Source organism: Coffea eugenioides, chromosome 2, assembly GCF_003713205.1.
Source record: "Coffea eugenioides isolate CCC68of chromosome 2, Ceug_1.0, whole genome shotgun sequence".
Lineage (NCBI taxonomy): Eukaryota > Viridiplantae > Streptophyta > Magnoliopsida > Gentianales > Rubiaceae > Coffea > Coffea eugenioides.
In genome coordinates this window covers 5,464,153-5,489,804 of record NC_040036.1, presented here as the reverse complement: position 1 = coordinate 5,489,804, position 25,652 = coordinate 5,464,153, and the positions used below count along the sequence as shown (strand labels likewise).

The window sequence follows — 25,652 nt, the reverse complement described above, 5'->3', positions numbered from 1 at the left end:
CTATGTATTCAGCCCAACCTAATACTAGTGTTCCTTGATAGCCCAAAACAATCCTCGTATTAGCTGCCCCCTGTGATTTTGACCTTGAGAAGTTCCTTTTTTTTTAAATAAAAAATTTAACAGACGAGGGATTTTTCAAATACTATGTAGTAGAGTTTTAGAAGTATATTTTGGGATATTTTTAGACAATATTTAAGAGTAGTAGAGTTTTTAAAATATATTTTGGGATATTTTCTAAATATTTAAAAAAATTTAGACTACTTTTTAGAGTATCCTTTAGAGTACCTTTACAATATTTGTAAAACTAGTTTTTGAAAAACAACAGGATCCAAACATAGCCATAGATGCTCCTCTGCATTTTTCTGGTTGATTAATTCATCAATCTTTAAGTGCTCCACTTCTCTACAATTACTCTATTTCTCTGCAACAGTTGAACTTTCAAATTACCACTTCCATAAAATACTCATCCAACAATTGAATGTTTGCACGGCTATTTTACTCTTTTTTTTTTTTTTTTTTTGTATAAGTATTGTACTTCGCTTAAACAAGCTGACCCCTTACATTACATTTTGACAATCCCGCCGGGAAAAAGCCCACCTCATTACAGGTAAAGTTTATGATTTATTAATGCCTTCTCAAAAAAGCCCACTTATTGTTGGGTCAGAGTGATGAGCTTGAGCACCTTAAAGATCGTTGGCTGTTAGCATGAGAGATGGAATTATGAAAACATATTTGTGTTGGGCAAGGAAAAACTAAATATTAAATCTTTATTTTTTTTAATAACGATAAGATTTGTATAACCTACTCTATTATATTATAGGGGGAGGATGACCCTAGCCTTTGGGAGGCAGGAACAAAAGTGGCAAGCCACAAATAGTTCCTACTATATTCTATTATAGGGGGAGAGTGACCTTAGCCGACGCTTAACCTCCTACCCACAACTAAGATTTAAAGTTTTGATGGTGACCAACAGATTAAATGGCTGTTGGCTTTTGCCTATTAAATCTTTTTTTCTGGTAAGGGGAAAAACAAATTATTCTAGGCAAGTAATAGTGGTACAAGTACAACATAGTACTATTACAATAGTTACAACACGGTCGGGGCGCTGATACCCAAAGATGAGGTTGAGCTACTCTTTTTTTTTTTTTTATAATGAGGTTGAACTACTCTTAGGGTCCGTTTGTTTTGGGTGAAAATGTTTTCCAGGAAAATATTTTCCTAATTTCCCGTGTTTGGTTGCACAAAAGTTACTGAAAACATTTTCCTATGTAAAATATTTTCACTCATCTTATGGAAAACAACTTCCCTTCCAAACTTACTGAAGTTGTTTTCCGAAATGCATACGTCCCGCCTGTAGTATGTTCCAAACTTACTGAAAACATCTTGTAGTATGCTTTTCTTTTTTTTTTAGTGTAAACAGGAAGATTCGAATCCAAGACCTCTTCCTTACACTCCCTCTCCCGTACCACCCAACCCAACCCAACCCTCCCCCTAGTATATTCAAAATAAAAAAAAAACCCCATCCTGCTCATCCTATGCTAGTAATTAATTATGTATAATAGGGACATTCTTTTCTAGAGAAACTTTCAGCAGCGAGAGTGCAAGATATATGTCACAATAAGCATTGCATGTGATTGATATTTGACACTAAATGGCCAACAATTTGTTTATTGCTTAAAGAGATATTTTTTATTCATATATACATTTCTCCAAGATTTTTTAAAGTTAAACAATGAGATAAATTTTCTTATTTTGCATGGGAAGAAGTATGTAGTTATAATGTGTAGAAAGTAAAGATAGAGATAAAAGTGAAAATATTTCAAAAGTTAAACAAACACCAAAAAAATGAAGTAAGAAAATATTTTCAATAAGCTAACCAAACACCTGAAAATGATGAAAAGAAAATGATTTTCATGGAAAATTACTTCCACAGAAAATATTTTCCCAAGGAAAACATTTTACTTCCAACCAAACAGACCCTTAGATGCATAAAAAGCTTAAAAATCAGCCCTGATTCATTTGATCTTAGGGATTAAGTATACATTATTGGAATGAAGATTCGTGTGCCCCGTTTACTTTCTACTCGTGATTTTATTATGCAGGACTTTCTCGTTTTAGATGTATGCAGTTGTAGATATTCTAGTGAGGTTAATATGATCCAACCAGTAAAAATGCATGTCAGCGGAAGGTTTGAGTTCCAGTGACAGAGCCAGGATTTTTTCTTTGGGGGTTAAAATTTTTACTAACGAAATTATTTTAATATGTTATGTTCAAAATAATTTTCACATATTTAAAAATATAACATCTAAAAACATCAAATATTAACTTTAATTATAAATGTATGTAAAAAATAATTAATATTTTTTTGAAAAAAAATTAATTCAAAGGTGGCTAATTCGTGTGTATGTGTGTGTACATAAAAACTCTCATACTATAAACTAAATTTGTAAAAAATTAAGAAGGCCAACTTTATTTTACATATACATTTACACACTATAAATTAAAATTTTCAAAATTTAGGAGGGCCATGGCCCGTCAGCTCCCCTTGACTTCTTCATTGTTGAGTTCAATTATCAATTCAAACATGCCACATCAATAAAACGTTTTATTACGTAGACTTTGGATTTTCTCGTTTTAGACATCGACTTATGAATGATCTATTGAGGTTTTACCTCAATATGATCCAACCACTAAAATGATTGTCAGCCACAAATCGAAACTTGTCTGTGGCAAAATGAGAAAAAAATGTCTTTCATGTATTTCTTTTCAAATCCAATTTCGTGCACGTCTCCAACGTTTACTTCAGAGACATTAAAATTTTGGATTAATCATGTATACATTAATAGTGTATACACTATCAACATTAAATATATGACAACTCATTTGAATTTAAATTTGAATTCCAAAATTTGTTCATATGTAATGCATCTAACCGTGACTATGTATACACTGTCATTGTATATAAGATTTATCATAAAACTTTTAAATTAGTATTTATGATACAAACTCTTGTAGAATCCTGTCCCCCGTTTTTTTTAGGTAAAATCACAGAGGTCCGTATCCGTTTGAGCTGGGCCGGGCCCCTTGCAGGGGGAAGCTCTCCCAATATTGTTTTTTCCATTCTCATAGGTTTCGAATCCGAGACCTCATAGTTAAGGGATGTAAGCCCCTTCCATTTGCACCAATATCCGTTGGTTCCCTCGTGCCCCATGCAATGTCTTTTCACTATCTTTCATGAACTCGTTATTCTAATTTGTGTTCTTTCTATAAAAGGTGAATCCGGTATGCAAAAGTTTAAATCACTTCACAAAAATTTTCTCAATTTAGGAGTGGATAATGATATTTAAAATTAAGAGTATATCGTGTCCTTTGCCGTAAGAACACAAAATACCAAAAAAAAAAAAAAACCTTTGTAATTTAACAACTTATGCAAAGTCATAATCAATACTCCAAATTCAGATTCTATGCTGCCAATTAATTATTTTAAAGGACAACAAGAAACCACTCTTAGCCACTAAAATTCTAAGTCTATTGTTATCCTATTACTTTACCCTAAATTTTAGATATTTTCATTCCTAAAGTTTATATACTTTTTCGAGTACTTATCCAAAGCAATACATACAAAGTTTATGTATGTATATGTATATATATGTATGTATGTATGTGTATATATATAATTGCTTTAATATTATAAAATTATCAGATTATCTCGCTACTTTTCTTTTGATCTCTAGATCAACATACTAAAAAAAATGAAATTGTTTTATAAATATTTTGGCATTCAATTTATACCTAGTATTTGAATGGTGAAAAGTAGATCAAAATTGTAAAAAATTGTGATGATTAATTAGACTGCAAAACTTAGTCAATTTTACATCAAAATTTTATGTAAAACTAACATAAGTAATAAAATATATTGTTAATGGTGTTGATTTTTGAAAACAATTCCTAAATTAATTTTGATATAGTGTAATGGTAGGGGTGTGAATTGGAATCGAAATCGGAACTTTGAAATCAAAAATTTTTCGCAATTTTGGTATCATAATTTCTGACCTAATTCGATTTTGAATCCACCAACTCCAAATTCAAATTCATTCCAAATTCAATTCGGAATTCGGTAAATTCCGATTTCACCGAATTCAGGAATATAAAAATTATTATTATTATACAAATGTTATATTACATATATATTAAAAAATTATTATACATATATATATACATGAAAAATGAATTTGAAATCAAAATAGGAATTTCGAATTACCAAATTAAAGAATATAAAAATTATTATTATAATATAAATGTTATATTACATAGATATATAAAATTATATATATATGAAAAACGAATTTGAAATTGAAATAGGATTCCGATTTCCGATTTCGATTTCAATTTCGAATTGTGAATTCGAAATCGGGATTTCCGATTTGAAAAATCCCATTACCGAATTCAAACCAAATTCGCATAATTCGAAATCAGAAAACCTAATTTCAATTTCGAATTCCGAATTACTGATTTTAAAAATTCTGAATTCAATCGATAAATCGAAATTTTTTGATTTTACACACTCTTACGTAATGGATAGAAATTCTCTCCAATGTAACAGAGAAGAGTTTAGTCTGTATCATCCGTTTCTTAAATTCTATCATTCCCTTGCTAAAAAAAGAACCTTTTTTCTTTGAAAAAAGAATAAAGTTGTAACGTGTGTGATGTTATTAAAATCCTATTATAAAATTACATGGTAGTAACAAGGATCTTTAAACTCTTATACAATACGCAACATTTTTCCATGCCTAGTGCACCCCACTGTTACCATAGGATAATTCTATTCTGTATCTAGTTTTACCTGATGTCACCTTCGCCAGATCCAATAATTGAAGCTCGGGCAAAACCCTGTATATAAGGAGCATGCACTGGCACTTCCACTGAACTTAAAAAACTTAGCTGAGCACTGGTGTAATTCTAGCAACCTTTACCGATATGGCAATGCCAGTCGAGCCTCCCCTAATCCTTGCTTTTATCCTCCTCTTTATCATCATCAAATGGGGATATAATTCCTTCAAGAAAAGCAGGCTTGGTCCAAAACTTCCCCCTGGCCCATCACCATGGCCTATCGTAGGGAACATCCCTGAGCTCTACAAGAACAAGCCACCGTTTTATTGGATCGATGGCATAATGAGAAAACTCAATACCGACGTTGCACTCTTCCATTTAGGCAGCGTCCATGTCATCGTGGTGAATTCACCCCAAGTAGCTCGGGAATTCTTGCACAATCATGATGACCAACTGGCCTCCAGACCGTTCACCATGGCTACTGAACTCTCCAGCCGTGGCTTCCTGAGCATGGCTGTTTCTCCATGGGGTCCTCAGTGGAAGAAAATGAGAAAAATGTACACAAGTGAGTTGATGACCCCCGCGAGACATAGGTGGTTAATCGAGAAAAGGAACCAAGAAGCAGATAACTACGTGTCTTTCATTCTTAATCAGTGCAAGAGTTCTGGCAGAGATGGCGCTGTCGTTGATGTCAGAACAGCGCTCCGTCATTATGCTATAAATGTTGTTAGGAAGGTTGTTTTCAACACAAGATACTTCGGGGAAGGTGGGAAAGATGGAGGTCCAGGTGAAGAAGAAAAAGAGCATGTCAAAGCAATCTTCACAATTCTTCGGCACCTCTATGCATTCTGTGTATCCGATTATTTGCCTTGGTTGAGGGTGCTGGATATAGACAATCACGAGAAAATTGTGAAGGAGGCTTTAGGAGTTATGAACAAGTACCATGACCCAATCATAGAGGAAAGGATTACGAAACGCAGAATCAATGGAGAGAAACAAGAGCCACAAGATTTACTAGATGTTATGATATCGCTTAAGGATGCAACAGGGAAGCCATTATTATCAGAAGAAGAGATCAAAGCACAATGCATTGTGAGTACAACTTCTTTCGAAATCTCTCTCTCTCTCTCTATATATATATAGATATATTTGCGGTTTCTAAGAATTTAATTTGGCTAACTATTCGTATCACGTGGATTAAGGAGTTGGTATTGATAGGGAGGAAGATAAATTAAAATTGGAAATGCGAATAAAGTAAAAATAAAATAAAAATTTACGGATCTAATATTATGCACTGTACTAATATGGTAAATCAAACAAACTTTTCGCCTGTTTAAGTTTAGAGGAAGATCCGCTCTAGTGTAAACTAAATTGAATTAGTCAATTGCTCAATTCTAGTTAGATGCCTACATCGATCCTAATTCTCTATTACAGCCCCGGCGGCACCTATAGTCCCCTTTATAGTTAGTTATTCCGTCCAACTACGACATGGATCTAAAATTCTAAAACAGAAAAACTTTACCCTAAAAATTGTATATACCTAAGATACTCTTTATAGGCAAATAAGAAATAAATGATATAGTGTATACACGATAGTGGTATAAAACTATGCATACCAGATCGTCATTGCTATATACATCATATACCCATATAATAAAATAAACTTTTAAGATTTATATTAGGGATTGATCTTTTGTACACTTTTAGCGTAAGAAAAAATTCTACACTAGCACATATAGATGAATGTCATACAATCTTTATTCAAATTTGAAATTCAATTTTTACTCACGTGACATGCATTTAGATTTGTTAGTATAAAAAAAATCGTTACACTAACATGAAAGATTTATCTATTAAATTTGGTACCCTAAAAGGCGCGCGTAAAAGGTGCGCTATGGGGACGCCTGTGCACTTATCGTACTTTGGTCGGGTTGGGACGCCGGGCTCGGGCCTCAGGGAATTAGTCGGGCCTCGTAAGAATTGACCCGGACACCCCTGTGTCAAAAAAAAAAAGAAAAAAGGTGCGAGTAAAAAATGGGCACGTTGTTAGTTAATCCTTGAAGTATAAATTTCTTTCACAAAAGTCTTGCAATTCAAAGGTGAATAGTATTTTTAAAGTATTAATAGCGAAATCAACTTCCTCTTCTAGTTTGCATGTAGTGTATCACACCATATAGAAAAAGCCATAGAGTATTATGTAAGTCCTATGGTCTGGAAAACCTTAATAGGAGATGCATTCAATTTGAATCTGAATGGCCCAAATCTGAACCATTTTCTGGTCAACAAGAGAACAAAACGTAAATACCTTTTTCATCTTTAACTATCATCTTTAACGCAAGTATTATGTAAGCCATAGAGTATTTGGATAGGAGTTTATTTGAAATATTATTTAGAAAACTTACTATAACACTTTTTAAAATGTGATTGAAAAAATAAAAAAATGCTTGAAAAATATATTTGTAATGCAGGTAAATAACTTTTGTAGAAATACTTATGCCTATCTAAATACACCATATTCCTCCTGTTTTTAGTGGTGAAGTCATCAAAAATATCTTTTATTACAATACCGATCGAACGAAACACGTTGGCTCAGAAGGAAATGATTGACAAATCGTCTGACAAGTTTGGAATCAGTTAGTTAGTGCCAGGACAAAGAATACGATACTTTTGGAAATGGTGCACCAGAAAAGGAAATGGAGTAATACAACCTCATCTGCCTAACTTGTCGGAAAACCTAAAATGGCTAAGGGACGTCGTCATATGATATGATGCGAGTTTTGATTGCTAAAGTGGACATCACATCACTCCATGACAAAATATCCATAATCAACTCATTTTCGCTTGTTCTGCCTGCAATAATTTTTTTGATTGATTACTGAATGGGACTGTAGTGGAACGATGACAGAGCACCAACAATTTTGATGTAAATCCCAACCACCACTCCCCCAGGCCACCCAACGGGGGAAAAATGTCAACACATTTTTTTGCTTATGTTTTGCTTGAGGTGACATTGCAGGAGCTGTTCTTCGGGGTGGATAGTCCGACGACTTCGCTAGAATGGGCTGTGGCACAAATGATCAACAAACCGGAGATTCAACAGAAGGCCGTAGATGAGGTTGACAGGGTGGTGGGAAAAGGAAGACTGGTTCAAGAATCCGATATTCCGCAATTAAACTACGTCAAGGCATGCGTAAAAGAGTCTTTGAGACTCCACCCCATTACACCCTTTAACTTGCCTCACGTTTCCATGTCGAACATAGTCGTTGGTGGTTACTTCATTCCCAAAGGCAGCCACATCCTGTTGGGTCGCCGAGGACTTGGTCGGAATCCTAAAGTGTGGCAGGAGCCCCTGGAGTTTAAGCCCGAACGTTACTTCAATGACGATAAATCAAGTAAAATAGAGCTGATGGAGCCAGAGCTAAGGTTGGTTACCTTCAGTTCAGGTAAACGAGCTTGTCCAGGGATTGCACTGGGATCTGCGTTAAGCGTGATAGCATTGGGAAGGATTTTGCAAGGATTTGCTTGGAGTGTGCCGGAAAATGAAGGAAAGATCGATCTCTCTGAAGCACCCAATGAATTCGAAATGGCCAAACCGCTGCATGCACATGCCAGCCCACGTTTGCCTGCCACAACATATCCAATTATCTCATAAATTCTGAAACTTGAGAGGAAAACTTAAGTTAAGGAACTTGTTGGTGATTAAAATCTTAATCTGGTCAGTGAATTGGCTTCTGCTTGCTACTTTGTCTCAATCCAGGGGTGGACAGTCGGGTTTCTGGATTTGTTTTGTGTTTCAATAATTAATAGCTCTAAACACACCCCTTTGAGTTTCTGTAATTTCTGTTGTTATTGTTATTGAATAAAGTTCAGTTGTTTTAGACCGATCAAAGTCTAAAATTCACTGGGTATTTGCCATATTAAAAACAGGAATATCAGTATAGTTGCACGAAAAGACGTGAATTGAACAAATATCTGCCTCTACACATTTGTATTTACTAGGTATTCTGCCCTGACGCTATGCGTCAGGTAGGTAGGACCTGGTAATAGGAAAACAAGGGAAGGAAAAAACACTGGCCAGAGAAAAGCTAAGAAGAAGAATGAGGAACAGGAAAAACACTCCTGATAAAGAAGGCGAAGAAAAGAAAAAGTAACAGCTCCCAAAACTCTGAAGCGGTGCGCACTGGATTCAGCACAGAACCAAGAACAGAATGTGAGGAAATTGCTGACCGCCAAAATGTTCCCATCCAAGAAGCCCACGCGGACAGAAGTGAATTTCCATCAAACCATTGCCGTCCAATGCCAAAAGGCCAAAACACAGCTCAAGTTCACAAAAATCACAGTATAACCGGCCCACCAAACACAGCTTGCTCAGAAGATCAATTAGGTGAGAAAGTAAAGACATCACCCTGCAAAACCAGAGACTGCTGCGGACACTATCCACCGCCTACTCACCAATGCAGCCAAAGCAACTACAATTATACAAGAGATTGGGAAACCAAACACACGTCTGAAGTGAATCATACAAGAGGACCACACCGACAGAAGCGAATTTCCAAGAAAGCTAATTAAACAGCGAATTACTTGAAAAGCAAAAGAAAACTTTTCAAGTCATTTCTGAAGCTACCAACGAAAACTAAAAAGAAGAAGAAAGCTAAAAGAGAAGAAAGGTTCCAGCAAAGCCAACTAAACAGTGAATCACTTCAAAAGCAAAAGAAAATTTTTCAAGTCATTTCTGAAGCTGCCAAAGGAAACTAAGAAGAAGAAGATAGCTAAAAGAGAAGAAAGAAAACTACTGACCGCCCACCGCCCACTAACCAGCAGAAATTATTAACTTCCAAAAAACCAAGCAGAACCGGAGCCCGCATGGCAAGAGACCAAGCCTTGTCTGCATCAACGTGTCGCCAAGCTGCCCCAATATCATGCAACCAAGAAATCATGCAACCAAGAATCATAAAATTCCAGAAAAACCAATGCCACCCATCAGCAAAAGACCAAAACGCCCCTCAAGCTCACACAAATCACGGCATAACCGGTCCACCAGGCACTGTTCACAAGCCTATTGACACTTTATATATGTAAGATAAGATTTGCCATTTGCTTCCTATCACAGAAAACAAATTGAATATCTTTTCATTGTGTGTATGGTAAAAGCTTGCAATGCCATATTCCCCCTTAAAGTGTACTTTAATCCTTAATCTTTGGTTTGTGTCACTTTACCCCCTTTCAAACCAAATTACCCCTCCATTATTCTAACCTCTGTTTTTTCATTTTCTTCTCATTACCCTTTTTCTTTTCCCCTTCATTATCTTCTTTTTCTCCTTGTTGTTTATTTTCTCGTTCCTTCTTCCACAAGCCCAATATCTTATCGGTAGACATCTTGTTTAAAAAAACATACCAAACGGGTAGGGGTGGCAATCGGGTCGGGTTCGGGTTGGCGGGTTGGGTTGAGGCTTAAGTATAACAAAGAACCTGCTGACCCGAACCCGACCCGTAAACCCGAAACGGGCCAGGGTACCTGGCACGAACCCGAAAATTTCGGGTTGGCGGGTCGACCCGAAATGATCCGAAACTTAATTTTAATTTATTAATTTATCACTGTAATTTCTAATAAAATCAATTTTTCACAGAATTAATTACATCATCAAGTAATAAAAATTTAAATAAATAATTTCAAACCAAATCTAAAATAAATTAAACACCATAAAAGTGTTTTATCCCAAACCAAATATAAAATAAATTAAAACAGCATAAAAGTAAAAAATAACATAATATATTATTTGTCCAAATATAATAATTTTAACTTCACACGAGTTAAATAAATTCATTTAGGATTAAGTAATTAATGCCTTTGGAAAAAAAATGATTTAGTTTAGTTAGATAAAATAATTTTTATGTTTATTAAATTAGTTTTAATTCGTAAACGGGTCACATTGGGTCATATCAGGTCACCACGGGTTGACTCGAAATTGACCTGTTTTCTTTTCGGGTTCATCGGGTTCGACCCGATTCTGACCCAAACTCTCGAAACCTTAACCCAAACCCATTAATTTCGTGTTAGGTTCGTGTCGTGTTTTCGGGTCGTGTCAGGAATTGCCACCCCTACAAACGGGAGATTCTCAAAAATTTCGAATAATTTCAATTCTCAAAACTCAACTCAATAAATTGAGGACTATAGAGTAGACCTTATATGTGTTTTTTTTTTCATCCAATCTGCCATTTTCTTCCTTATTCCTTCTCCCTAGCCCACTCTATAACCATCAAACCCATCTTCATCTCACTTTGCTATCATTGACCAAGAAAAAAAGAATACACAGGCACGCATAGACAAAGTTGGGTTTGATAGGTTGCCGATACCCGGGGTCACCAGCGTATAGTGCAGCAGGATTGTCAAAGTTTGTGCTATTAGTTCTTGATTATTATTATTTTTTTGTTTATAAATACTCTTCCTGAAAATTCAATTCTTCCTTTTTTTTTCTGGATAATTACAATAAGGGGATATTTATGATGCAGTGTAGTTAGAGCTTTGGGACTCGAGTGAAGAAAACAGGAGACGAGAAAACAAGAGAAGAAAGGGGAAAAAAAAAAGAACAATAAAAAAATCAAAATACTAAAGGCATAATTTTGTTCTCATCGGAATGAATGAAGTGACATAAACGAAAGATTAGGAGATAAATTAAAGATAATATGATATATACTCTAATCAGCCCTTTTAATAATCAATCACTATTATACAATCAATTATCACTTTGACCGAAAGAAAGGACAAAATGCTTCAAAACACAAAAAGTTAAGAGGCAAAATGCAAATCACTCTAAAACGTTAAGGGTGTTTAATGCTATTAATATTAAAATAGCAATAGAGGAGTTTCGTTAGGAAAAGGTTCTTCATAGTAGGAAAGATAAGAGCGAGGGAAGGAAAGGTAGGAAAATTTAAAATTAATAGTAAGTGTGTGTTTGTACTTTGGATAATACTATATTATTTGAGAGAATTTTTTTAAAAAAAAATGCAAATAATTAAAAATTAACAAATAGACTGGTACCAAACTACCAATGTACCATCCAAAAGCGAGAGATATGTTTAAGTAACGGTACAAAATCGGAAGTTGACATGAATGGGCCCATGAGCCAGGAAAAGGCGGCAATAGTGTGTCTTTTGCGTCCGCTGAACCCTATGTGGCAGTGGCTCCAATATTTGAATTTGAAGAAGGAAATACTCAAATATAGGCCGTAGCAGCAGCCCATTAGGCCGTCGTCGTCTCTCATGAGTTACTTATGACCCAAAACGTTGCTTAGCTGACACTTTCTAGTACTCTTTCTTACTCCCAAGTCCTATGTATAGTGTCAGCAAACATACATCAAACAAAACAAAAGGTTGCAAATGCAAAGATTCCATCTTTTCTCCCAACCGAAATAAACGCTTTGCCTGTGTGTCAGCGCGCCTCTTCTTCAATTTCAAATCCAAAAACTCTCGACCCGTCTCCGCTCTCCCCCCCCCCCCCCAAAAAAAATATAACGACGACACTATTGGTCCATTTCTTCTTCGCTCTCTTCTTTATCCCCAATGTAATGTACTGATTGATTGATTTCTTCGTTCCTCAGTTACTTACTGCAATAGAATCCTAATTCAGAAGGAACCGATTCTACAGAGTCAATTCTTTTTCATGTTTGTTTTCGACCCTCATCAAGATTTTTCGTCTTGGGTTTTGATTTGGGCTTTTGGGGTTTGGTCCGGGGTCAGAGCTGAAAATCTTGAATTTTTTTTGCGACCGCTTGATTAATGGAGGACGAAAGTGGGGTTTTTGATAAATCCTTGGGAGTCCCTAGATCTGAATTGAAGGTTCGTGACATTACACTTCTACAATTTTTTTGGGTTTTTGACCTCTTGTGTATTCTTTCTTTCTTTCTTTAAAAAAAAAAAAATTAAAGAAACGTTTTTGGGCGGTAAATTTTTCAGGTTTTGGTGGGAGAGAAGAGAGCTCGCCCGGAAGTGGAAGAAAGATCCGAATTTGAACAAAAAAGAGTCAAAACAAGGGATCTTGAATCAGTGTTTCGTTCTGAAGGTATCTCTGTTCTTTACTTGATGGCATCCTTCTTTTTTCTTTTCCATTGAATTTCATATGTCAGCTTGATTAGATAAACAAGTTTAAATTTGAGATATCAAACATTAGGATTTGTTTTTTGGGGTTGGTGGGAATCTACTTGTTAAAGGAACTTAGGTTGACTCAAATGTTTGTTTTTGCTCGACTTCGGCAATTACGCCTCTTGTCATCGTTCCTTAAGTTCCTACCGGGGAGATAACAAAAGAAATTTCACCAGTTCAGAGTTTTGTACTGTCAGGTATCTTCTCAGTGCTGAATTTAGGTAACTTAACAAGATTGGTAGGGTGGAAATGTGGCAGAGTGGTATGTAAGTTTTTGGAAATCGAAATAATGAATTATTATGTCTGCACTTGATAATTGCATAAAAGAACTCCCCCAAATTAAGAAACTGAAGGTCACGGAACGCTGTTTTGCTGGTGCAGAAAGGACAACAAAGGACGCGGTACATCTCGCAGTTGACAATGCAACCAGAGAAATAGACCTCAATGCTAACTTTGGTGCCCCCAACAATGTGCTTGCTGATGATGCTATGGCTCCCAACAATGAGGAATGTAATGTGAGTTTGTTAAATTCAAGAGGTTTTGGCTTAGATCTCAATGAAGGAGACATCTTTACCTTCACCATGAACAAGGAGCCAATTCATCCTTGTGGAATCTATGGACATTCAAAATCTATAGATGATTCTGATTGTGGTAGTTCTGTTGGCCCTTTGGAGGAGAAAGATCCAATGAAGGTTTGGAAAGAGATGAAACAAAATGGATTCATATCGTCTTCTCATGGTGGAGTGCCGATGCCAAAGCCACGTGGAAGAAAACACAAGAACGATGGGATCAAGAGAAAGATGGAGCTTGCTAAAAAAGAACAAGTGGACAGGTTTGCTAAGATGGCTGCTCCTAGTGGGTTGCTTAATGAACTGAATCCTGGGATCATAAATCATGTGAGAAACAAAAAGCAGGTTCATTCTATAATTGAGGCTCTTCTGAAGTCGGAAAGAAATGAGAATTCTCACTCAGGCAGTAGACAGAAAGACCAAACAAAAAGGGGAACGAAAGACTTTAGTGAAGTGAAGGACTTACAAGTCATAAATCGAGCAGAAACTAAGGGACATTCACTCTCTCATGAAGATGGTTCAATGAATAGTTTGCTGGAGAGAAGGCAGATGAGTGGATATCCGGCATCCTTTAATAACTCAGCTTCGTTGTACTCGGTGCTGACAGGTGTTGATCATGAATCCCGCATGGTTGACACAAGAGCAATGGGAAGTACTTCATCTTTCAAACACCCAAATATAGAAAATGAGGATGAAATACTTGCACTTAAGCTGTCTTCTGCTGGAGCTATTACATCAGAAAATAATAGTTCCTTGTCCAATGAGGAATCAGCAAACCTAACTAGTGTTACTTCACTCTCTGCTCAAGGTTGGTCCTTTTTTTTATGAATTTTTTTCAATAAATGCTCTCTGCCATTCATGCAGTTCTCCAAAATAGTATGAAAAGCACCCTTTTCATCTAGAAGAAAGAGTATCACTTAAGAATTTTCTGTTAAGAATTTGCTACATGTTGAATTTTCTGTGAGGTCACAAGGCCCAAATATCAAACTGAATGATGTCAATTTACGATTTTCATCTAGAAGAAAGAGTATATTAATATTTTAACATGGTATTTCTTTGATCTCCAGCTGCTAGCGTTGCTTCCCATTGGTTGGAACTTCTTCATCAAGACATCAAGGGTCGTCTTGCAGGTGGACCTTTACTCCTTGAAATATCACTGCAATAACACAATATTGGGAGTAAATTCACCTCTAATGTCCTATCTTCATCCATGCAGCATTACGACGTAGTAAGAAGAGGGTGCGGGCTGTTATTCATACTGAGTTGCCTTTCCTATTATCAAAAGAATTCCTGTCTGTCCAAGAGAATGCTCCTTACAACTCAAAAACTGCTGATGCTGGTCATTCTCACAATTCAGCTGCTGATGCACATCGTGCTAAATGGAATGTACTGTTTGATCAGATGGATAGAACATTGTCTGAAGAAGAGAAACAATTGGTAGGTTGGCTTCAAATGCTTGTTTCCTTTATAAGAAAAATTTTCCAAAATCTTCAGTATATTTGTCGCGTTGGAGTGATAATACAACATGACATCCATGCTCACTGCTTACAGTTACAGTGAGTTGGCTTGTTATGAACTTATCTTTTCATGCCTTTATTTTGCTAGAGAATATGATTGGACATTTTCCCAGAGGGAATAATATGCATGCTACATAGAGCTTTTCATGATTGTATGTTAGGATTGAAACCAGATTGATCTAACGCGCTTATTGTTTCAGGAAAGTTGGTTAAACCAAGTAACAGAAATGCAGTTGCATTGTGACACGGGTCTTTTCAAATATAGTACAGCATATAGTCTGCAGCATTCAAGCACTTTTGAAAACGATTGCAGGTGAATATTCATGTTGCTAGATTCTACTTTTGTTTATTATGACATTGTTTGCATTGCTTACTGTCTAATTTTTTTGTGTTTCATCTTATTTCGGTTCATTTTGGAGCAAATAACAGCATTAGGTTGCTCCATTGTCTTAAAATGCATGTAATATTTAATTTGGCAAACTAATTGAGAAGACATTGAAAATATAGTAATAAGAAGATATGTAGGTACATCACTTAAAATAGTGAAATTTTGTGATGGAGAAGGGCAACAGGTAGACCCAATAGCTTTCTAATAGAACGTCTGGAGTGATTATGACTAGAAATTTGGTTTATAGAAAGTAGGACATTCATTTTCCAACTGGGCAAGTACTAACTACAAGTTCCTTAATAGCAGTTTCTTACAATTCTTTTGAAGGAGTTACAGTCACTCGTTTCTATGCATGACATTGTAAAGCCAAAGAGGAGCCAATGTGAATTGTGCTTAGAACTTAATTTAATCACCACTTCATTTCCTATCATTCACTGATAACCTGAATATAGCAGTTGGGAAGTCCAAATTTTTGCATCACTTAAATGCCCAGCTGTGCTTTGGTGGAACACTATCTATATGGTTCAGGATTAGAAACGCGTGAACTACTTCCATCTATTCAATTTGAATCTCCAGTTTAAGTCCTTTTTGTCCAATTCGACTTTTATTCTTGATATGATCACATTGAGTCTGCTGTTGCGGTCTCACTTGCAGCAATTGGTTCTCCATCTCCATGAAACTTAGGCTTACAGTATGGAGTATCTTTCCACAGCTCTCTGATTCATATAATTGTTCCTTGAAAAAGCAATTTCTTAAGAAGACACTTTTGGGTACCAGGCTTAATGACCCATTAACAGTGTTCTCTGAGATTTCTTGCAGCAATCAATAAGCCAACCAGACTTGTGGTGATATGTATGCATCTTTTTGGCACTGAGTCAAACTCACAATCTTTTTGAGTTGGCATTTTGCACTTTTTTTAATGAATTGCCTTAAAATTACTTTCCATGAATTACATTTTAACTAGTTACGTCACTATTCACTAGTACTGAGACCAAAAATACCTATTTAATAATTTAATTAAAGTATACTAGAAAATTCCAAGTTGTAATCTTGCTTACTATCGGCAAAATTGCATATTAGATGCAGTTTTCATATGGCAGATCTTTGGTAGTGATTTTCTACAGCTTATGTTCTACAGCTGTTCCATAAGCCGTTGAATGCTGCAGGCTGTCTTAACAGGCATTAGTAGTACGTCAAAATCTAAGTCTTACCTAGATATTAAATTTTGGGTTGCAAAGCTTGCAGTTAGGCCTGTCAACGGCCCGGATCTAGACCCGGACCCGGCTCGGATTCATGAAATTATTGCGGGTATGGGTAGGAATTTAATTCCGTTACCCAGACCCGGATCCGGATCCGTTTTTGTCAAACAAAAAAATGGGTCGGATATGGAATATAGTATTCCGACCCGTATTAGACCCGGATCCGGATATAAATGGATTAATAATTTAAAATATGTATATTTATCAATATAATTTGATTAGGGTGATGTATTTGAGTAAAGTTAATTTAATTTATTTTCTTATTTGGTTTTTTTTGTATTAGTTAGAAATTAGTGTATAAATATATTTTTTTCTCATTTTTATTAGAAATCGTAAATTTTCATAATTTTTTTCGGGTAGACCTGGACCCGGACCCGGATCCGAAACATAGAGTAGAAGACCCGTTGGATAAACGGGTCGAATCTGGACCCGATTTGGTATGCTGAGTCCGGGGTCCGGAATAATGAATTCCGGCCCGTTGACAGGCCTTCTTTTTAAACTTCTTGTTGCTCTTAATTGTTCATTCTATATTATATATTATAATTGCTCTTAAGCTTGCAGTTGATTTGTATATATATATATATATATATTTCTTTTGCAGACTACATAAAGCTGATAACTCAGAGAGGGATTTAGCTGTCAGAGCTGCTGCTGCTTCCATTTATTCAACGTGCAATTTCTTGTTGTCCATGGAGAACTTACCTTGCTGCTGATCACTTTTACATACATTTGACCCTTTTAGCATTGAGTTCCTAATTATACTTGTATTCCTTCTCATGTTTTTAGTCCAGTTGCTAGCCTATAGCATACACAGAGGTCTGATAATAGGAAACTTAGAAACTCTTCAACTTGTATTGCAGGAGTTTGACCTGGTTTATATTTCAATTTTATTTTATGCTTGTGCCCTTGTTCACTTTCCTATACAAGTATTTCAATACTTTTGAACTCTAGAATACTCTCTGTCATCCCAATATACAAGTAGAGGGCTCCGTTTTGTCCTTTTTTTTTTTTGTATAAAAAATGAGATGTTAATGTTCACAAAGCATGCGGAATTTAGTGAACTTGTGAATACACCAACAACTCGAGGGCTCTTCGGTATTCCATGATCAATAATGTTAACCTATCCTTTTCCTATACAAGCATCAATCAAGTACAACTTATGATGCTAAGATGTATTTCAGCCAAAGAATTATGGCGTTGTTCAAATCTCTAACGTGTTTGCTCACTACGTCCCTCCTATACTGTACACCTACTATAAGAAAATGGCGTGTGATGAGTACAACAGTGAGACTACAGCTAAGAAAGTTCAACCAGTACTGTCGTTAGAAGATACGAAACTTGGTATGTATGGAACAACCTACATGCGGCAATCTGGTTACAACCAGTTGGGTGTCATTTTACTTGTTGCTATAGGCTTTGGCGATGGATTATCTGGAACTCTGGCAAGGGAGCGATACTGCAATTTTACACTTTCAGCATTGTCCAACGTCTTTACTACGTACCTGTATCATTTGATATTTCCAGTAGCAAAAAGTTAATTCTTGTGAAAGTAATGCAAGAAAATAATACCCAGTTTTTAGACTGAAAATGTGCTGCAAATCGAGGGAATTAGGAAATACACATATCCAAGGAAAAAAGAGTACCAACTTCCCCAAGAACTTGCCCAGAAGATGAGAGCAAGAATGAGAGAAAACTCCCAGTAGACAAAAACCCAAGATCTACACACAATTCACTTCAAAGAAAAGTTTACGAGTGCCTTATGGCTCGCCCTGGAACAACTTTTCTTTTTGATAATCTGGAACAACTTTTCTATCATTGGTAATTCCTGAGACAAAACTAATGACTAAACATGCAAGAGAAAATTACTTTCATCACTTGATCTGCACTTATGGTGTTACCAAGTAATAATTGAGGAAGTTTGTCAAGAAGTCAGCTTGAACTCAATTAACTCAAACTAAGATGGATGATGTAGGAAAACTGAGCACACCCTTCACAAAAATTATTACAGGAGTTAAAATAGCAATTATCCTAGGCTTTACTTTTAAAAGATTTTGGAACTAGAGTCAAGTAACCTATCAAAAACCACACCAACATCTTTCAAGGTAGATTAATTTAATGTAGCGTGAAGTTGGGACCAATAATTCTGATCATTTAAGAACTTCACTTTGGGAACTTGACTACCAGCATCTTGGCAAATTTGGATGACATCAGGTGACAGGTCTGAATTGTAATTATAGAGAATTTTACTTAAAGCCTGACTAGCCTTGCGTCAAATAAACGACACACTTACTATTTTTTTAATGCAGGACAACCACGATATCTAAGATACCTTATGCATCGTGCATTCCAACTTGAATAAACAAACGAACAGAGCTACTCCTGACATATTACATCAAAATCATACAAATCCCAGCTGCTAGCAAATCCTTGAACACGATAACCACTTAAATCTTCAGGCTACACTCTAGTGAAAGCTATGTCTCTTAAAGATGGTCCCAACAAATGATTGTCATAACTAAATGGCAAGATCACAAGTCATCAAGGCTTACATTGTTCTCAGATGAAAAATTGACAGTATCAGATATCACCTGGATCGCTAGGAAAAGCAAATATACATGAACACCAAATCTTCCAGTCGAGTGATATCTCATTTTATTAATCCCATGAAATTCCATTTGATATGCTTTGCAGTGAAAAGTTTGTGATGTAAGTTTATGTAACATCAAAAAGAATAAGAACATCGTGACAAGGTAAGTAAGAGAAAGGTAACAGAGCAGTCTCGGTTAAATATTTCCATCATGGAAGGAGCAGTAAATTGAAATTGGGAATGCCAAACTGTTATATGGAGAGGGAGGGAGAGAGAGAGAGATTTACCATCCATTCAGACATTGTGTGGTAACAATAGCCTCGCGTCCAACAAAACGTGGGGGCGTCCTCTTGTTACCCTGGTTCAATTTTTCCTTACTGAGTGACATCATCAAAAACTAACCAAAGTTCTAGTAAAGCTTAACATTACAAAATAAAACCTTTATAATAACCCTGTCAGTCACAGCAAAAGGAAATTGAACTCCTCTACCCCTTGGATGATCTGTCTGAACTGAATCACCATAAGTCCCCTTATCCTACAAGAGAAATTAATAATTAGAGAAGATGCAACTGAAACCCTTCATTGCTAGCATAGGCATAAGTTTGCCACTTTCAAGGACTATCATGCTTCTACATAATCTTTTAGCCGACATCAAGTACATGGACAGACCTGCTCATGCCGTTCCCTCCTCCTTTTTGATGCACGGTGAACCTGCAACTCCTCTTCTCGACGGAATGCCTGGACAGCCAAGCGAAGAGCTAAAGGAACAAAGAGCAAATGCAAAGTCACAAAATGTTTTAACTTCACAAAAACAGATTATTTATTCCTTGACCTTATTAATCGTTCATCCTTAAATTTTCTCTCTATTTACTCAAATAGAATATAGGTAAGAGGAATCTTCAAGAACTTTCTGAATATTGTTTCAAAAGATTGACTATCATCTTTATGTCGTCCCTTTGCTTGTACTATCAACAAGAAGGAGGCCATATTGTTTACCATTAAGCACTGAACAAACAGCTTTATTATTGTAACTGTTATCATATAATTTCATCAATTTCATTGCACTTCCTACACATAACTCAATGACATCACCAATTTAAAACTTGACACCTGGCATGGTATAATGTCCAACCACAGCTACAAATTAAAAGAAAGAAAGAGGAAAAAAAAATTAATCAGTGGATCTAATTTTGTGTCACGCACAAACTGTCAGGACCCTGGATAACAAATATGACCACTATATGAAGGGAAAAAGGAAAAAGAAACGGGTTGCTGTCACCTACAAAATCGACAAAAAATAAGCACCTGGGTGATGGTCAACTCAACTCAGAACTTAAAAGGGGTTGTCTGAGGTGTCCCCATCACTACCTATAAACCATGGCAGTAAACTATAAATACTCAGCTTCACCAGATTCTTCTTTGCAACTGGACCACCTAAACCGACCTTAAACACACCCAGTAAAAGACTTTAGAGCATACAATCAAAATTTGGGTACACAAATCCTTCTTTTCCATTCTGCTTGTCCAAGGGAACCAGGTCTTATCCAGTATTAGTCCAAAATCTACCTACAGTAGCTCTGATGCAATTTCTGAGAAAACAGAAAGTATGATGTAACGTGCTTGGCCCAGAATATACTTAAACTGGGATCTAATTAACAGCAATATTTCATCCACCAGCCAATTAGGGATATAACTCCAATCAAAGAAAGATATCAAACTTCAAGTACAATGGCTTCAGCCCAAGCCCATTAGTTAAATGTGATGTGGTATCGGCAATGTTACTACGTACAGAGTTTGACATCAACTATGCAGGATCCACCAAGTTCATGGCTTTTAGACCCTTTTTTTAATCAGGTATAAATTTTTATTGAAATTGAACTTTCTACAGTGTCTCTCATTAATGATCTTCCTGAATCCTGTATGCCAAAGCAACCAAGGAAGAAAATGCTATTTTTGGAACTAAGAACAATTAATAACACCAAGCATAAAAAATTAAAAAGTTGACCACACCAAAAATAGTAAAACTCGAATTGAAAAAGGTTCTGTCATGCCAAAAATGTAGACAATAAGATTTCATTAACTGAGTTATACAGCAGAGCACAATAAAGATCAGTTGCGATTTGGGAGATACAAAAAGTGGGGGGAGGCATCTTAATCCAGTTAAGTTGAAAATGAAATTGATTTCTCTTGAATAAAGTGGGGAGCTTCACTTACATAGATTAGGGGAGACAGAATCTTCTGACACTGCTTGTGAACAAGTGTAGCAAGATTTCTGGAAATGAATCAAAGAAGATGAAAGCTAGATCAGTACGAAGAAACTCCATTTCCACTAGATAGTCAAAAGATTAGCCAAATGAATCTCAACTTTGAAAGCTTGACAGCGGATCTTCTCCCCCAACACGACAAATTGGATAAGTACAAAAAGAGCAGAATGAATAAGAAAAGCTTGCTATTTTCAGAGCAAATTAACATATTATCTGTCTCATCACATTAAACACAAAATTAAAAAAAAGATAGCAAATAAATCAAACTTCCAATGCCCGATACAGGTCAAAATATAATGGACTCTGACATCCGGGTAACATATATACATTCTAAATGTATACTTTTACTTAACTGCACATGGTGTTTTTTGGAAGAGGAAAACCACAAACAAACACAAACAACAATCAGTATGGCAATGCATCATTGTGCCCAGCTCCTACCAAAGATCAACTAACATGCTAAAAAGCAATGAAGTTCAATAACAACCTTAAGAAATTTAGATCTTCCAGATAAGATAACAACTGATGAAACTAAGGATACTAGCAAACCCCAGCTACAGCCTTTTGGTACAAGCAAAATGACAGAAGATAGTCATTTGAACACTCACCATTCTAAGTACGTGCTGTATCCCACCACTGCCAAATGAATGCCCACAAGGCAGTATCATTGCATCATCCATGAGTGCTCCACTGTAGAGCGAGGAGAAAAAAATCCTTGAAGTGCATTTGCAGTTTAACAATTAAATTTGCCAGGCAAATAATCCTTCAATAATGTACTTATAAGAGAGGGAAGGGGCACTGGACCACATAAGGCACATCTGGGAGTAAAAGCACATTTGGTACTTTGTCTACAATGATACCTTCTTTCAGGAAAGTGCAAGGACAGAAAACAATAAACAACTCAACACTCTCTGTCTCAAGCACAGCCACAGCCGCTCACTACACCCACAAATAAACTCACCGTCGACTTTATCATGCACAAACACAGTCACAATCACAAACAAAGACAGTAGCACACCAATCTCAAACAAAAGTTCCTCAATTGCTGGACCTAAGCAAAGACATTGATGCAAAAATGAGAGAGGCTTGGTACCATTGCCAGCTCTAATTCAAGCTTCCACCTTGGCAACCTATTGATACAAGTTACAGAATAATAATTGACAAATTAAAGAAAGATTTGAGTATTTTAGCTTCTATGAACAACTTTTTCCAATGCACAGTTTTATCCATTCTGCGACTGCTGATTGTTGCAAATAAACAACTTTGTCCAAAATCTGCTTTCATTGAGGTCATCTATTCCAGACCATTCATAAGCAACAAAGATTACCGCAACTAAAAATCAAAAGTGCAGATTTTGACAACACAGAAGCTAATATACTCGTCTGGTGGCAACAAACACAGGTGGACGAAACTTACGTCAAAGGATCCGAAAGAATTTCCCTCAACGAGTCCCCGGATTCAGTCAAGTACGAACCCTCCTTTCTTCCACTAAACCCACAACCATTCTCAACCACCAAAACATCCTTCTGCCGGGCGTGTGGTCCCACCTCCGCCGTCCCCTGCAGATACTGTGAGTAGTACATCTCCCCATCAGCATCAGCTATTGTCACAGCATTCCTCATTTCGCAGTTATTATTGATCTCATTTCCACTCCGCCCCGCAACCCCCACAACATTTCCCTCCTTCAAGCCTAACAAGAAACTGAATAAATTCCACAAAGAAAAAAGAGAAAAGAAAAGAATTCAAACAACTAACTTAATGGCGATTAGCAGTTCATAGTTAAAGACCTTACCAAATGAGGACAGCTGCTTCAATTTCTGACTTGCCATTTTGCCTCTGCTATTTTTGTTGATCTTGTCATTACTGGCAGCAATCCCTTCAACTTCGTTTTCGTCATCGTCATCATTATTATTATGGTCGTCGTCGTCATCTTCTTCTTCGTCGTCGCCGTCGTCGTCGTCATCGTCTTCGGATCCGTCGCCGCCGCTGGTGGTGGCGGAGGCACGGATGCCGAGGTTCCAATTGTGGCTATTGTCCGGGTGGGATGCGGCGGAGGCGGCGGGGGAGGGGGAGGAGAAGGTGGCTCGGCGGAAGTCAGCGGACGGAGGCTGGTGGAAGTAGTGGTGGTGGTCAATGAAGGCCGCAGTGAGCTCCCGAGTGGCAGTAGCTTTGGAGCTGTGGTCGGCGGCGGAGACACGGCGTGGAGGTTGAGGCGGCGGGGGGCCGCAGGAGAAGGAGTTGTCCGGGAAGACGAGGTGGGGGTGGGGGTGGCTAAGCCCATTATCAAGGCGTTGTTGGGCTTGGACTAGGCCCATATCTTCAGAGGCCATGGAGGGTGAAAAACAATCCAAAAACCCTAAAGAATTTGACAAAAAGCACAGAAGTAAAATCGGGGGGGAGGGTCTACTGCATTTGGATTGATGGAAAATTGAGGAGATGCAGTAGTAGCAGAGCTGGTCTTCCCGGGGAGGACAAAGCCTAAAGGCGGCGGCTGTTGCGGCGGCTGGTACGATGTCGTACTTAGGGACAGGAAGGCGGGGTGGCGTTTTGCTTTTCGTTGATGTTTTATGCTGATGCTACTAGTCCTTGTAGTAGTAGCACCACGTGGATGGGATATTTTGTACTATTACTACTACTACTACTGCTACTTACTTAAGACGGATGTGAAAGCTAAAAAGAAATGGATAATACAGACACGACCCGGTTTGGTGGTGGTGTTTTTGGGGAATTCTCAGGTAGGATAGGACTTAGGACTTAGGACTTAGGACTTAGGAGTTAGGAGTTAGGAGGAGATCCAGCTGCGAGTAGCATAGCAATAATAGATTGAGTGGAGTTTCCGTTTGTTTTGTTTGTAAGTTAGTAGCAGTAGTGGGAAAGATCCCTCACCAAACTACCAAAGTACTCCTCCGCACTACGCTACAGAGAGTTGAAATTGGTTCAACTGTTTCGACGACGACCGCCACCACCACTACTACTACTAGTACAAACCAGGCAAAAGTCAACGATCTGTGACGGCTGAACAGCCTGAACTTAGCTGCTGCGCACCAGTAACTTTGCTTCTTTCTTTTCCGCTTTTCACTAAGTTCCTGGATTCTGAGGGAAATGGGGCTGATGACCGTTCCTGAGCAGTTAATGGCCATGATTTGGCCAAAAAATTTTGTGCGGTTCAGATAACAGGTTGTGCATCGATTTTCACACCGTGTGTGAGGCCCGCAAAATTTTGTACTAAGGTTACACGTTGTGCAAATAAAGTTACGCCGTGTGTAATCAAAATTACGCGCTATTGAAAATGACCAAAACCGTTGGAGACCGTCCGTACCCCTTGTCCGATTCCGAGTCTTTTTCCGCTTTTATATCGAGTACACTTTAAAAAAAAAAAAATTAAAAAAAATCACGATATGTTATGTAAAAAAAAATGAAAGTCACAACAATGAGTTATATTTACAAGTAATTGAAAATCACTAAAGATACGGGAATTTTTAAAATCAAATAATTTGTATGATTTTTATCAATTTTTTTAATATCTTATGCGAGAATCCATCTATTTGAAAAAATATTTTAAAAAGTTTTGGTCCAAACAAACAAAGTAAGTACTAGTTCTTGTTCTTTCCCTCGTACTACCGGCTAACGAAAGAGGCTCGGTTAGGATTCCAACCGTGCTCCCTGGACTTGTACACTTTACTTTTCGATTTTTACTGCAATTATTCCCCCTCTTTTTTTAAGTACTATTATTGGACGAGAAAAGATGAAGGAATATCGAATTTCGAAGGTGATTGCATAGAAGGCATTTAATAACTGTAACATTTTTTTTAACTTAATCTCATCCTTCAAGCAAGTTACAAGACGAATGTGTTGAGAATTTTTTAATACTACCGTCTACTGAAAAAGTAGTTTGTTCATCATTGAAAAGAAATTTTTACGATATTTTTAAGTCTATTTTCGTGCAATAAAATTTTTTTTTTTTTTAAATTTGTTTGGACAATCGTTAAGATAGAGTTGAAGTGTCAATAATCAGAAAATTAATTAAATAAAAAAAAGAAGTACAAATGCAATCTATAATAGCCATTGTTAATATGTACTCGCGGAGATATAAACTTGT

At 36.8% G+C, this 25,652-nt stretch overlaps 3 protein-coding genes across 3 annotated transcripts; 2 read left to right on the top strand and 1 right to left on the bottom strand.

The window, feature by feature from the left end:
* The first annotated feature begins 4,977 nt into the window (after window positions 1-4,977).
* On the top strand, window positions 4,978-8,639 carry LOC113755175 (tyrosine N-monooxygenase-like). The gene is made up of 2 exons (XM_027299238.1): window positions 4,978-5,922; window positions 7,847-8,639. Exons 1-2 carry the CDS (start codon window positions 4,978-4,980, stop codon window positions 8,480-8,482), a joined length of 1,581 nt encoding a protein of 526 aa, XP_027155039.1. The 3' UTR covers window positions 8,483-8,639.
* A 3,731-nt stretch (window positions 8,640-12,370) lies between these two features.
* Window positions 12,371-17,615, top strand: LOC113762799. Its single transcript, XM_027306396.1, has 7 exons — window positions 12,371-12,666; window positions 12,784-12,889; window positions 13,351-14,346; window positions 14,606-14,668; window positions 14,755-14,975; window positions 15,256-15,368; window positions 17,304-17,615. Exons 1-7 carry the CDS (start codon window positions 12,607-12,609, stop codon window positions 17,413-17,415), a joined length of 1,671 nt encoding a protein of 556 aa, XP_027162197.1. The 5' UTR covers window positions 12,371-12,606; the 3' UTR covers window positions 17,416-17,615.
* A 139-nt stretch (window positions 17,616-17,754) lies between these two features.
* On the bottom strand, window positions 17,755-24,517 carry LOC113759844 (U-box domain-containing protein 62-like). The gene is made up of 8 exons (XM_027302424.1): window positions 23,346-24,517; window positions 22,970-23,243; window positions 22,162-22,243; window positions 21,504-21,561; window positions 19,959-20,047; window positions 19,729-19,824; window positions 19,577-19,647; window positions 17,755-18,204 (listed from the first exon to the last, which is right to left on the bottom strand). Exons 1-8 carry the CDS (start codon window positions 23,881-23,883, stop codon window positions 18,078-18,080), a joined length of 1,335 nt encoding a protein of 444 aa, XP_027158225.1. The 5' UTR covers window positions 23,884-24,517; the 3' UTR covers window positions 17,755-18,077.
* Window positions 24,518-25,652: the final 1,135 nt, after the last annotated feature.